This window comes from Sminthopsis crassicaudata, chromosome 4 (assembly GCF_048593235.1).
Source record: "Sminthopsis crassicaudata isolate SCR6 chromosome 4, ASM4859323v1, whole genome shotgun sequence".
NCBI classification, from domain to species: domain Eukaryota; kingdom Metazoa; phylum Chordata; class Mammalia; order Dasyuromorphia; family Dasyuridae; genus Sminthopsis; species Sminthopsis crassicaudata.
In genome coordinates this window covers 356,057,266-356,071,712 of record NC_133620.1, presented here as the reverse complement: position 1 = coordinate 356,071,712, position 14,447 = coordinate 356,057,266, and the positions used below count along the sequence as shown (strand labels likewise).

Sequence of the window (14,447 nt, the reverse complement as noted above, 5' to 3'; positions counted from 1 at the left end):
AATATCGGAATTATGTTGTGTCTTTTCTATCATAATTTAAAATTAATTTCCAAGATTTTTGGTTTGAGTCATTTTTTAATTCATTCAAATATGTGTTAATTTTAAAGTCCTCAATTCCTGGGATACATGGTAATATTGGCCTTGCCTTTTTTTTTTTTTTTCTTCTTAACAAAGACGTCTTATTTCCCACATACCCTCCATGCCTTGTTAAAATATGATTTCTTTTTTGCAATAGCCATTCAACACAAGTATACAAACTGGAAAGCTTTTCTAGTGAAACGACTTACTGGTGCCAAAACACTTCCTCCTGACTTCTCTCAAAAGGTAAAACTGGTCTCTATAAATCACTTTTAACTAAAACATAAAAGAATTGTCTGGATTCAGGCATTTGGGGATTTACAAGATATGTTATTCCAAAGCTTTGTGTTAATATAGATATGTTTAAAACCACAGTGAACTGATCTTATCATTCATCAAACATTCTTTATAAAAATGATTTGAAAGAAATGCACATCCTTTTTAATACTTGGAATCAGATTTCATCTTTGTGGGTACTTTCCTCACCAATATAGATTAAAACCCATTCACAAGCTCTCTTCTTGTACAGTTCATACTTATGTCTTTTCATAAATAGTTGTTAATATGTATTTCCAGACTGAATGCATGTTACATATCTTCATGCCTTTTATACTTCAGTTAAGCTGACCTAATTGTTGTTCCTACAGTGTCTATTCCCTCCAGGCTTTTGCATAGGTTGTCCCCTATGCCTGGATTGCTTTCCTTCCTCACCTCTACTTCTTGGAATTGCTAGCTCTCTTCCAGGCTCAGGCCAGGGCTCTTCACTCTAGAAGCCTCATAATTTGGGACTCATTTTCTCTCTGTGTGTGTGTGTGTGTGTGTGTGTGTGTGTGTGTGTGTGTGTGTGTCCTTATTACATGCTTGTGCTGTCTTTCTGGGCATCCTTCTTACATGTTGCATCTCTTTGGGTAGAAGGTAAGCTCTCTTTCAGGACAGAGGCTTCCAGACCAGGGAAGGCTGAGTGGGTTAATTGTTTGGTTCTTTTTGGATCTTTTAGAGTACCAGTAACTGTCCAGTTATTGTGTTAGCATTCTTAGTATGTGGCTGTTTTACCTCCTTTTCTGGCCATATCCTTTTTGCTTTAATAATTAATGAGCAAATTAATGTTCATACCAACACACGTAGCAGATGTCAGTTCCTTCAAGGTAGTCTTATTGATCACCTTGGAGTACCCAGCCCCTTTGCAGTCCCTTATATCTAGTAGCTGTTTAATTGATGTCTGCTGGATTGAAGCAAACACCTGGTTATTTCTTGTCTTGATCTCAAGGTGTCAGAAAGCATGCAGTACCCCTTCAAGCCCTCCATGCGAGTAGAAGTGGTTGATAAGACCCATCTGTGTCGGACCCGGGTTGCCATTGTGGAAAGTGTGATTGGAGGGAGGCTGAGGTTGGTCTATGAGGAAAGTGAAGATAAAAGCGACGACTTCTGGTGCCACATGTACAGTCCCCTGATTCATCATATCGGTTGGTCTCGAAGTATAGGTCATAGATTCAAAAGATCTGGTGAGCACATTTATAGAGATTTTTGTTTCAAATATCAATGTGTCTTAATGGAACTCTTCAAACATTTTTCTTGTAAAAGTCTTAGATTTATAGTCTTCTAATTTATCTAAGCATCTTCTAATTTAGTTAGTGAATAGTTTACACCAAATAATAATGTCTTAACTGATTAATATCATATATTTCCTTTGCTTGCTTTTGATTACAAAATATGTCCATAGTCAAATAATGATTGTTTTCTTATTTTTCAGTCTTTCAGCTTATCTAAAAATAAAATCAAACCAAAACAAAACAAAACACCTAAGTATAGTTTTCCCTACTTTCCCATTTTAATCAAGTTTTAGAAGTAAATTTGGACAGCATTTTATCATACACATTAGTAGCACTTCTAAAATTAAGCGATCTAAATAATTCTCTACCTTGTAAAATATCAGCATTCAAATTAATTTAGTTCTATTAATAATATAGGCACATGTTCTCTTCAGGGAAAAGAACTCTTTAAGAGTAGTTTTGAAGTGTGGGAGACATGTGTTTGCCATGTTTGAGGGCATCATGTGCCATGTAAATCGTAAGACTTTCAAAGAAAGGTGGTTTTTGATCTTTCAAATGCTGACAGATTAGTATGTAACTTTTCCTTGTAGATATTACTAAGAAACAGGATGGACATTTTGATACACCACCACATTTATTTGCTAAGGTAAGAGATTTTTCATAAGAACCCTCATTTGTAAATTAGATTTGAAAGAGGGTTGTGGGTATTTTCATAAAGTAGTGGAAATCACAATTATGTGGTCATTTACAAAGATTAAGACTTTGTAATACATAGGTATCATAAATTTCTATTATAATTGCTCTAAAATTCTGTCTTATTTCCCTGTATTCCTTTAATGCTATTGAAAGTTTGAACAACAATGTTAGGTAGGTAGGAAACTATTTCACCTCTTCTCTGGTGAGTTTTTAAAAATGGGTACTTATGGGTACTGTTTTGCAAAATACTGTAGCAGCATTTTTTGCATAATAGTAGATGTACTTTCTTATAATCCTTTAGGTAAAAGATGTAGACCAGACTGGGGAATGGTACAAGGAAGGAATGAAATTGGAAGCTATAGATCCTCTAAATCTATCTGCAATATGTGTTGCAACCATTAGAAAGGTGAGATAATAAATGTAAGTTTAAACAAAAAAATGGGTATTGACTGGAGCCACATGATAATGGCAAGATAAAAAAAAAAAAAATAGAAGCTATTTAGAACGGTAGTGAAATATTTACACCTAAATAGCTTGTGTCTGCATCTGTACTAGGAAAAGAGAATACCAGTATACCAAGATAACTTCAAAGTAAGTTTTACTTCCTTAACATAGGTCATCCATATAGCATTTTGCTGAGGTTGTTGTTTTGAAACCATACTTACAAAGGGATACTATGCCAGTATTGTAATCTACAATGTATCCTGTCTTATAAGCAATCTAATTTATTTCCTGGTCACTGGAATCCATATTGGTCCTTATTGTGTCCAATCTCCTAGTCTTGCAGCAAGTGTTCCACCCCTACTTCTCATTTACATCTTCCCATTCCATGTCTAATTCATAATCTTTGAAAGAATCTGACATTGGATTCATAATCAGATATAAATAACTGGTAATTGTTAAAATTCTTATTATTACCAAGGATGTTTTGCATTTTAACAGAATTCAAAAGCCTAAACAGAAAGAATAAAATTCTAAGGTATGGAATTTCAGTCATTAACCAGAGTTGGAGAAGATTTTAACTTTTTTTCCCCCCACTTATATGTAGCCCTAGCAGATGCTAGATTTTATATTGCCAACTCAGAATTAATGAAATTATATATTTCAGTTAGGCAACATAAAAATCTATGAATATAACATAAGCCTTTTTTTATCTTCATAAAAGATTCTTCCAGTAGATTAAATAAAGTTGTAAACGAAAAGGTAGTTTAGATTTACTTTTTTAAACGTGAATTCCTAAGAGTGTTTTCTAATTTCAAATATTTGGGTTTTTAATTCATAAAGGTGCTAGCAGATGGATTCCTTATGATTGGGATTGATGGATCAGAAGCAGCAGATGGATCTGACTGGTTTTGTTACCATGCAACCTCCCCTTCTATTTTCCCTGTTGGTTTCTGTGAAATTAACATGATTGAATTAACTCCACCCAGAGGTATCTCATTTTAACCTAAGATGATATTTCTGATATTATAATGATATCTTTATCAATGTCTTTTTGATGTATATATGTGCAGCTTATCCAGTGTTGTCCTTAAAATCTGTATACAATACCAAAACAAAACAAAAAACCTACATGTTAAAAGGTTTAATGGACCATATAATGTGCATTATGGAACATTTCATTGTAGACCTATGTAGAATATTAATTAATTGTAGTACCAGGAGCTATTGTGAAAAACAGGTCTAGCAGATATTTGCAGTATATAACAAGAGTATTTTTTTACAACACACATCTTTAAGCCTTAAAGGCAACTTCTCTTATTAGACTCGTCATTGAAAACTCCATTAAAATGCCTTTTTAAGGTACAGCTATCTCAGCAAAACAAGTGGCCACATAACATGGTTCATGAAATACTTATTCTTCAGAGATCTAAAGAAAAAGAAATTGAGTAGAAAAAAATGCAAAACTTAAGTCTTGCTATATTCCCTTTTCTTCTAACAAAACACATAAAGAAATGATCCCACAGTTTCAAGAATTTCACTAAGCCAGACCTAAGTATGAGAGCAGACATCTGTGACTTTAGGTAATGCTTGAATTGAAAAAAGATGCCTCTGCAAAGAGGTCTTTAGGTTAGCCTCCATCCAATTAGTTTGGGCCCCAATGTCTATTTCTAAGGGGACAAAATCCTCTTAACTTAGGGGAGAGCAAGGAAGAGTTCTGTAATTCATTAGAACCACAGGAAAGTGTCTGAAATTGATTTAAATGACCCTTCCTAAAACCTCCAAGATTTTTATTTGTTCTTAGAAACTTTTTATCTGCATTTTTGATGTTTCAGGAATTTTGAATGAGTTTCCACTTAGGACAATGCTATATTTTTCAGGTTATACAAAACTTCCTTTCAAATGGTTTGACTACCTCAGGGAAACTGGCTCCATAGCAGCACCAGTAAAGTTGTTTAATAAGGTAAAAAGAAAATTGTAGTTACCTACTTGTAAAGCTTTTTTCTTTTCCATAAAGTTTCATAACTAGCTCTTAAATGCTTCACCATCTTAATTTATAATTAAAGAACTATTCATAAATCCTGATCATTTTTGTATAAATTATTCCTATTTAGCTCCCTTCCATTACCTTTGATTTTCCTACTTTGAGTCAGTTCAACAAACATTTATTAACTAATTGATAAGACTTAGAACTGAAATAGAATTTAGGAATCAGCTGGCTAATGCCAGGCATTTTGCTTGGTGCTTCCAAAAGATAAAGCTGTCATTTATATAAGACTTTATGGCTAGAAAGCCTTTTTCACATACTATCTCATTTGCTACCCATATCCCACTGATGAGGTCTAATGCAAGTATTGTTTTTTCCTCACAAATAAGGAAACTGAGGTTTATAGATTAAATGGCTTACCTTGCATCACAGTACCTCTGGTGTAAGTGCTGGAGACAGCACTTAAACCTATTCTTCTGGTTCCAAGTCTAAGGGTTTTTCTACTGTTCCACATTATTGTCTTGTAATTTCTACTGTCTGTCAGCTAGAATGTTCTTTTTCTTATCAGGATGTTCCAAATCATGGATTTCGTGTTGGGATGAAATTAGAAGCTGTAGACCTCATGGAACCACGCTTAGTGTGTGTAGCCACAGTGACCCGAATCATTCATCGTCTACTGAGAATCCATTTTGATGGTTGGGAAGAAGAGTATGATCAGTGGGTAGACTGTGAGTCCCCTGATCTCTATCCTGTTGGATGGTGCCAATTAACTGGATATCAATTACAGCCTCCAGCACCACAGAGTGAGTTGCTGACTTACCAAAAATATATTACTTGTAGGTTTTTTTAATTTTTCTTTTTAAATCGGGACTTCTTCAGAAGAGAGAGAGAGAGAGTGTGTATGTGTGTGTGTGTGTGTATGGTTTTTTTTCCCTGAGGCAATTATTGTTAAGTAACTTGCCCAGGGTTACACAGCTAGGAAGTGTTAAGTGTCTGAAATCACAAATCAGGTCCTCTTGACTTCAGGGCTGGTGCTCTATCCACTGCGCCACCTAGCTGCCCCAGAAGTATATATTTTATGCTTGCCCTTAATGTACTTAATTACATTCCAAGAATGTGCAACTGGGACATACTTTCCTATGTCTGGTTCAATAACAGTATGCCATAGAAACCTTGAACTTAAGGTCCAGAATATAGATCAAAGTAACATCTTTCATCAGACTAAATTAGTATATCATTATTTGAAAAGGGCTTCATGTATTCATGACTTTTCTAGAATAATCTATCAAATTTATGAAGCTTCAATATACATTTATTATTAAAATGTTCTCTCATGTGCATATGGAGTACAAATCATTTAAATGATGGTTGCTGTCATGAGTAAATACCCAGAACCATTGTGGTTTTTTGGTGTTTTGTGTTTTTTTTTTTCCAGCATCAAGAGAAAGCCAATCAGGTTCATCAAAACAGAAGAAAAAGGCTAAGTCACAGCAATACAAAGGACACAAGAAAAGTGGGTCACCAAATATTAATACGCATTTCTTTTTCATTGTTAACAAATTGTGGTTATTGTGTTTTAAGGGAAAGTAACATTCCTTGTTGAAGTTGATGATTGTACATAAAGTATTATGCTTAAAGGTGCAGTATGCCATAAAAGGCAAATCTTTTTTCAGTAAATAAGAAATGCCTGGGGAGGTGGGGTTCAATTTGTAAGGAAATGGTTAGTATTTCTTAGTCTTGCATGGTAAAAGAAGATGTTTGCTTTAATATTTTTAGACATTTGGTTAGGATTTCATAATTAATACTTTAAATTCTAAATAATCTATTTCAGATTTTTCCTAATTGTTTTATAATAAAAACCTAGTTTTTAAAATAAAGAGTCAGAGCATAATGACTCTAACTAGCTTATAACCAGAATTCCTGTCTAAAAATAGTATTCCATTGTTTAAAAAAAATCCAAGCTGCTTACCAACAAACAAAATTCATACAGTTACATGTACATCATAACAAAGAAAGAGTGGTTATTGGTGGGAATATATTAGGCAGGTATGTTTGACAGTGTTTTTAAAACCTTTTTTTCTTATTTAGCTTGAATGAATGATTTTTTTTCTTTTCATCAAACTTGTCATACAGTATTTCATTCCAAGAGACAAGTTTGTTCATATTGATTTAAAGATATTTTTTTTTGAAAGTTAAGATGCAATTAAGAATAGAAACTCAAATCCAGAATTTTCCAGTTGACTTGCCTTATGTTCAGATGAAAAATTATCATTATCATCAACTGGTAAGAGATGGACAACATGATTAAAGAAGTCTTCATGCTCTGTTCTTCCCTTTTTCTTATTTTTAGTCAATGTGTAATAATTTGAAGTGAAGTATTCTTTCTCTTCCATCATTTTGCCATTATAGAGACATTTTGGGCCACAGAACAAATTTTCCCCAACGCGACTCCTTCCCCAAACCCTGCTCTTCTGTGGTGTTATTATAATTGTCACATAATCCCAGTATTGTTATAGGCTGGATGTTTGCCATGTCTAGCATATTTACCTAAAACTGTTTCCATAGGAATGGGAATTCTGACCCCATCAACCAGGAAACTTAACTAAAAATTATTCCAATGAAAATATGAACTGAAAGATTGTGGGAAGGTATAATCTCTAGGTTTACCATAAAGGGTTTGTAACCAAGATTGTCTTGACTATTTCCTATTTGAACTTTTTAATATTAGAAATTCTCCTTCCAGAATAGAACTAAATTCTAGCCAGTACTACATGATATTTTATTTTTAAGATTATATATATATCCCTTCGGAACACAAATCTTGCAGTTCTTTACTGTGTATATGCTGAGTGTGGTTTTAGACTGATTGATTCAAATAGGCCCCACAAGAAAAGATTCCATAGTAAAGAAGTGATAACATTAATAAGGATGTTTTTAATGACATGGTTCCTACTATGACTGGATTTAGGAAAAATGTTCTTAGCAAAAGATGCAACATTTTTATCTCATTAGCATTTCAGGTCTTCTTAGTTTTATGATATATTTTATAAAGTTTTAAAATACTCCCTCAGAAATGGAAAGGAAAAAGAAATATACAGGACCTTTAACTCCTTGTGGCTTTGCTGAGAAGAACTCTTGATTCTGTGCTGGTTAGAAAGGAAATCTTCTCAGATATTTCGATCACATTGCCAGACAGGATAGAACTGATCCAAGGTCCCTCTTAAGAAAATAAAGGGTAGTATTCTAAATAAACCCAGGCACATAAAGCACTACAGTTTTTGCAGCCAGAAATCTAAGAGTAATAGACATGGAAAGAACAACTTTTTTAAAATAGTACTTTATTTGTATTGTGTGCAAGTAGAATTATGTACTGGTTATGTGGTCTGTACTTCAGTTTTAATTCTTTTTTTTCCTAAAACAATTGCTTCAGTGGTGCTTGCTTACTTTTGAAATAGGAAAGTCTAGTTGGAGAATCTTAACATTCTGTAATTGTGCACAGGGATGTATGTGTTGTTATTATGAGTGTGGATGCATATTAACTAGTGTTTTCTAACACAAAGATAGTATGCCATAAATAGGCTCCTATAAGCTTTATGGTATATATTTTCAAAAACATCTTTGAGTTAAAGTGTAGTTGTTGTAAAGTATGGAAATTGGCATTCTATATGTCTTGTTCATTGGTGGTTTTACTGGTGCTAATCTTAGTAGTTTTCTTAGTTTTCTGTGGTTAATTACTTGCATTTTATTCTTTGGTCATATATTAGTGAAGAGATGAGATGGACACATGGCATAGGGTTAGCAATTTAGAAATCAATAGAAACTTAATATTTAGATTGATTATAACATTATTTTAAGTAGTAGTGAGAAATACAGCTTTGGTTTGGTTTTTGCCCTGGTTATGTAAACATAGGCTGTATTTGGTCTTCTTACCTGAGATATTTTAAATCCTGGAAGAAAACTTTGTTGGCATCTTAAACATACATGCAATATGGTAATCTGTTGCTACTTTTATTCATTTAGACCAATGGTATCAAACTCAAATAGAAAAAGGAGCTACTATACCACACAAAGGGTACATAATACTCAAGCCACATATTGACTTAATTTTAAAATGAAATATCAATATTTTATTGTGTTTTTATTTATTTTGTTAAATATTTCCCAAATGCATTTAATCTAATTCTGGCCACGTGTTAAGAAGTATTGTGGGCCACGTGGTTGATACATCTTATATAGATTGTCCATACCTTATCTTCTTGCCAAGTAGATGACTATTTTGCTTTTGTTTGTTTTTAAATACTTCAAATTTATGTGCAACCTATTCCAAAACATTTTTGTTGACAGTACAAGCATTGAATAAATCCTAAAGCTTATGGTTTTTCTGGAGATGAAACTGAAGGGTGTGATGAATTTGTTATTAAAATGAAATTCATTTGCTTCTAAATATGCATAAAATCAGAATTTTTATCTTAGAAAAAGTTTCAGAACTACCTTAACTAGGTTCTTTTCAAAGAAAGGATTTTTTTAAATTATATAGGTACATTCATATTATGAAATTCCGTCACACTCTGAATTCACAAACAATCGTACTTTCCTTCCTAACCAAACACCAGTGTTTGGGGTTTTGTGTGAAGTGCTGCCACTGAGCAAGGTTTAGAAGAATCTTTCCCCCTTGTTAGCAGGTTATTCCCTCCAAGATACGTCTAAGGATTTTTCTTGGTTAAAGGAAATGAACTAGATGTTCTCCCAACCCAGTCAATGCTCTCTCGAGTTCAGATTTTGCTTTTCAACTGAGTTCAACTCAGGATTCCAAGCCTGGGATTTCCAAACTCCTAGAGAATGAATATAGAATCCCATGTTTTCAGAGTGCCAATCTTGTGCTCTGTACTCCACAAACTTTCCAACTTATTTAATGCACTTTTCTTACCACACATGTAAGTAAAAGCTTACTTTAGTCTGACTTAATGTTTAGAAAGGAAGATGCCAGTTGGGAAGAAGCCTGTCAGTTTGTCGAGCCTGCCCATGACTGGTGGGGTGCGGAGGAGCCTCTCTGGTGACGAAGAGTTGACTCCTCCTCCATATCGAACCCTTCCAGCACAGACAGCCCCGGAGGCCTTCCCACCTCCCAGCACTAGCCGAGAGTTCAGTCCCAGCCTCAAAACAGGTAATTAGTCACATCAGCACCTCAGGTACTACAGATGGTAATCTTGCTGGGTAGGGTGGTGGGAAACAAAGCATGGTCTGGCATGAAAGATGCTGACTCATTAATTTTTTTTTTTCTTTTCAATAAAAAATTTCATTTTCATTAGTGCTTGGTAGCTACTTCACCAGATAAATCATATGGGAAGGATTTTTGTTTTAGTTTGACCACTTTAGAACTTTAGATCAGAGTAGATTCACAAAATTAATTAACCTAAAAGATAACCATGACTTTTTAGTATAATTATACTTCATAATCTCATCCAAAAACTACAGAACATTTTTCATTGTGGATTTCTGTTGGATTTTAATTCCTGCAAAAGTGGAATGTATTTTTTTTTTTTTTAATCTGATTACCCAAAGCCAAAGGAAAAGATTCATTTAACAAACCCATAGCATTTCATAGCATCACATTGACTGGGAAAGGAGCTCTCTTATGAGATCAGAATGTATTTTTGGTGCTGATAATAGTTTGGACCTGTGAGTAAAGAACTTTCAGACTTGGTGGAGAGATTGTAGTTTCAAAGTCAGCTTTGAAATTGACTGCTGAATTTGGCTTTCTTTCATTTCTGTAATTGTATTTCTTCACAAACTCCAGCCATTAAATAAGTAGGTGGCATTTGCTACAAGTTTAATTTTTGTGGGCCAAGAAAAAGCCTAAAGGATGTAAGCTTTAAAACTTGGAGGAAGACTGTTGAAAAAATTTGTCTTTACTTTAATTGGTAAGATCTGACACAAGGTAATCATTGAGTACTGAAGAATGTCACTGTAATTGAATATGATGCAATTGAGTCTTGTAAGTCTAAGTTAGAAAAATCAACATCTTTGGTTAGATTGTTATCTGCTGTTACGTTTAGACTACAGTACTTTGTATTTGTTTTAAATGTCATTTCTCTGCTGAGAGCCAAGATGGATAGGACTGTGAATCCTTTTCATTCCTTATTTTGCTAACATTTGTGAAAATGAAAACTTCAATGGCATTTGCCTTACTATAAATATCTCAAATGATTTTTGTAGAATAGGCATACATCTCATCCCACTTCCATTGTTTGTATAGTTTCCTTTCCATTCCCTCTAAAAATCAGTACGAGTTCTTGCCATTTAGAAGAATTTCTGTGGCTTACTTTGTATCCATAAGAACTTTAAATCTAACATTATCTGTCTTGCCTAGAAGAGGAAGCTTCTTCTAAATGTCTTATTCTATTATGTTGCTGACATTTTAGACCAACTAGCTCCCTAAAGTTATTTATTTTGTGATATATTAGTATCTGGAATGGTTTTTGACCTTGGAAGTTGAAAGTTGAAAATAATTGGCATTATTGAGAGGTTTTTTTAAATACTGATGTTTTTCACAGTCTGTCTTGTTTCATTGGCCATGGGAAAACTGGATTTGGAGCAACCCAGAAGTATTAAAAATTAATACTTCTGAGGAAATCATGTGGCCTAGCAAGAGTATTTTCTCCCAAGTTGCTGCAGTGATCAATAGATAAATAGACTACTATAGATGGATATACTAGAAATATGTATAGAGCTATACCTGTATCTGTAGATATAGACATAGTAGCCATAGAGCTATGAGCCTATGCTTTGTGGCTTTGTGTGATCTTAAGTGGCTCTGCTTTTTTTAACTGAATATTGTGGTTTAATAAGATCTCTTTGAAGAATTTATAATTTAGGATTTGTGGTAAAATGTAATTTGGTTTTTTAAATTCCTGCAACAATAGGGATTTAGCGTCAAGGTAATGTTAGAACTGCCTCTTTTTAAAATATACAAAGTTTCATAAAGCTGCAAAAGTTGTTTTAGCATCTTAGGAATTAAGGTTAGAGGCTGAAGAATTAAATAAGCCATGAAAACAATTTCCAGATTTTGATTTCAGGTAGACGAAATTTATATAGAACTAAGTTCCACTTGAATGAATGTATCATCATTGTTTCCAGCTACTTTTTTAAGCATATCATTTTCATGTTTAGAGAAGATAAAGAAAATGAAAACCAAAATTTGCTATTTTCTGCAAATGTAGACAACATTTAGGGCATACTGTGGATCTTGTACTTACCTTTCTTATATTTAAAACATCATTCCGAATATAATCTAGGTTTCAGTAACACTTTTTCTCATTCATTTGGTCATCATATAAAAAAAAAAATCTTTTAATCGACCTTTTAATGTGGGTACTGCACCTTTAATGAAACTTGGCCATTTTTGATTTTCAGTGGACTTTATTTTCATGTAGTCAAAATGCTTACAATGTTTCTTTTATTTGGGTGATAGATTTGAAGGTTAACAGCTGGACATTTGAAATTACTATCCACTTATATTCTCAGTGATGCTTTTGTGACAGGAGAGAAAGAAAAAAATACAAGAACTGGTTTCATTTACCTTTCTTATGTTTATTTTAGAATTCTTTGGATAGCTATAGTGAACTTCCTTCCTGTCCATTTACATGAACATTGTTACAAAACAAGCACAAAAGCAAAAGAATTGAATAAAAATTATTTTTTAGTTAGGTAGTAAAAAGTCAGAGATGATTGTTATTTCACAATTGAAATCAGGGAATTAAATATACTTAATTCACCTTACTATTTTTTAGTGTAGTTTGTCATTAACACTTGGTAAATGCAAAAATGCACCTTATTTTTCTGCATTGAATAGTTTGATGACTGTTAGATTCTTGCATTCTAGAAAGCCAAATTGTTCTCTCAGGACCAATTTGAGCTGTACAAATTGGTTTTCTTCACTATTTTAGTTTAGGTAGATTTTTACTTATGAATGACAGAGTTAAAACTGACATATATACATAAGTAGACACAAATAACAGCCTCCCTGATTGCCATGAAATATAACATGAGTTTTTAGAAAAGGCATGACTTCAAAAGAATAAGAGAAGTTTTTAAAAGTAGATATGGCCTAGGGAAAGAACCCCAGACATAACTACCAAACCCTCAGAACTTGCTACCCTAACTTGTTACTTCATTTATGCCCCTAAAGTGCTAATTTGAGTTATTAAACAGCCTTTTTTTTTTTTTTTTTTTAAACTGTTAGGGGAAAACTGAAAGATTATGGTACTGAGAGTTCCATAAAGTTTGCTTCTTCCTAGCCCCTCCCTGAGATCTGTTACTCTGAATAGGAGAAAGAGAAGGTAGGGGAAGCACATCGTGCTATAGAAAAAAAAAGCACGAGATCCGAAGCTTTTAGAAAGGCCACAAATCTAGAACAGGAAGAGCCTCCCAGGGGCCATCTAGTCCTCATAAGGGGAATGTGGAGGTCCTGAAGTAAATGAGGTTCCCAAAGTCACAAAGGAGGTAGAATGAGGGCCAGACTCCCAACTTCCATTCTCTTTCCACAGGCCATCTCTGCCTCCCAATCTTCATGGGCATCAGAAGCCTAGAGATTCAGACCTCAGCTCTGCCACTTTATAGGCTCATGATTTGGGGCGAATCACTTCCATTCTATAGGTTTCAGTATTTTCATCTGTAAGATGAGGGAATTGAACCAGATCATTTGTAAGGTCCTCTCCGGCTCTTAATACATGATATCCAACATTCTTAATTCTCTAAATTCTACAATATTAAATAAAAGGCAGTTGTTACTTTTGCAAATTCTGCTTTGCCTAGGCCAACTCCACCTAGAAAATGGAAAAAGAAACTCTTCTCCTTCCTTCTTTCTTGCTTGTTCTCCTTCCCTTTTTTCCTCACCATCCCATACCTTGGGGGCTTCCTGCTCTCAAAACTCAGGCAAGTACTATATTTTCTGTGTTATGTGTTAAATCAGTATTTGTAGGCTGACCTGCAAATTATTTAACTTTTTATTAAAAAAAACAAAAACAAAAAACACTTCTTTATTAGTTAGGGACTGCCTGTGTATTTAAATTTTAAAAGATTATTAATCAGTTTCTTCCCCGAAACATTTCATTGAAGAAAAGACCTTGTTTTGTGACATCATCAATTTGACACTTCTAATTTTCCTATTATTGCCGCCATCATCTTTCTGGAAGTCTTAAGTAGTTGTACTTATATAAAAGTAAACATTAAATTATAACATATTTTGTTATAACACAGTGGAATGTTCATTAAAGTTCCCTCTGGGGATAGTGTAATACACAATAAAGCCTCTTTAATGTTTTTAATCACCAAGGATTACTAGAATATTCACTTCATAGTTCTTTCATTCATCCTCTGACAAATTCCTTAAGGTTAAATACAGACTATCATTATTCAGTAAGCGTTTATTATATTAAATAAATGTTTATTGAATGAAAAAGTTTGCACATGACTATCATCCAAATAATATAAACACCATGATCTTATACTTGCCATAGAAAGTGCCCTCTGAGGAACACCATTTGTCTTTCATGTTCGCATGGCTTTTCATTATCTGCTTATCTCCTTAATCATCTCTGTTGCTGTAATCACCTTGATGCTCATACTTATAATTTAGTGTTTAAGTTACTAAAGGGATGAAGAAACCTCCTTGCCTGTAAAGTTGGCTAGACTAG

General features: G+C 33.7%; 1 protein-coding gene across 20 annotated transcripts in view; it reads left to right on the top strand.

Moving 5' to 3' along the window:
• MBTD1 (mbt domain containing 1) overlaps window positions 1-14,447 on the top strand; it is a 75,183-nt gene that overhangs the window by 59,570 nt on the left and 1,166 nt on the right. For 16 of the 20 annotated variants that reach the window (XM_074261806.1, XM_074261804.1, XM_074261802.1 and 13 more), the window contains 9 exons: window positions 236-324; window positions 1,346-1,580; window positions 2,219-2,274; window positions 2,626-2,730; window positions 3,609-3,756; window positions 4,646-4,728; window positions 5,321-5,555; window positions 6,188-6,265; window positions 9,725-9,916. In XM_074261806.1, the coding sequence (XP_074117907.1) occupies window positions 236-324; window positions 1,346-1,580; window positions 2,219-2,274; window positions 2,626-2,730; window positions 3,609-3,756; window positions 4,646-4,728; window positions 5,321-5,555; window positions 6,188-6,265; window positions 9,725-9,916 (1,221 nt within the window). The remainder of the gene's footprint in view (window positions 1-235; window positions 325-1,345; window positions 1,581-2,218; window positions 2,275-2,625; window positions 2,731-3,608; window positions 3,757-4,645; window positions 4,729-5,320; window positions 5,556-6,187; window positions 6,266-9,724; window positions 9,917-14,447) is intronic. The other 4 variants (XM_074261812.1, XM_074261811.1, XM_074261810.1 and 1 more) reach the window with 1 other exon arrangement.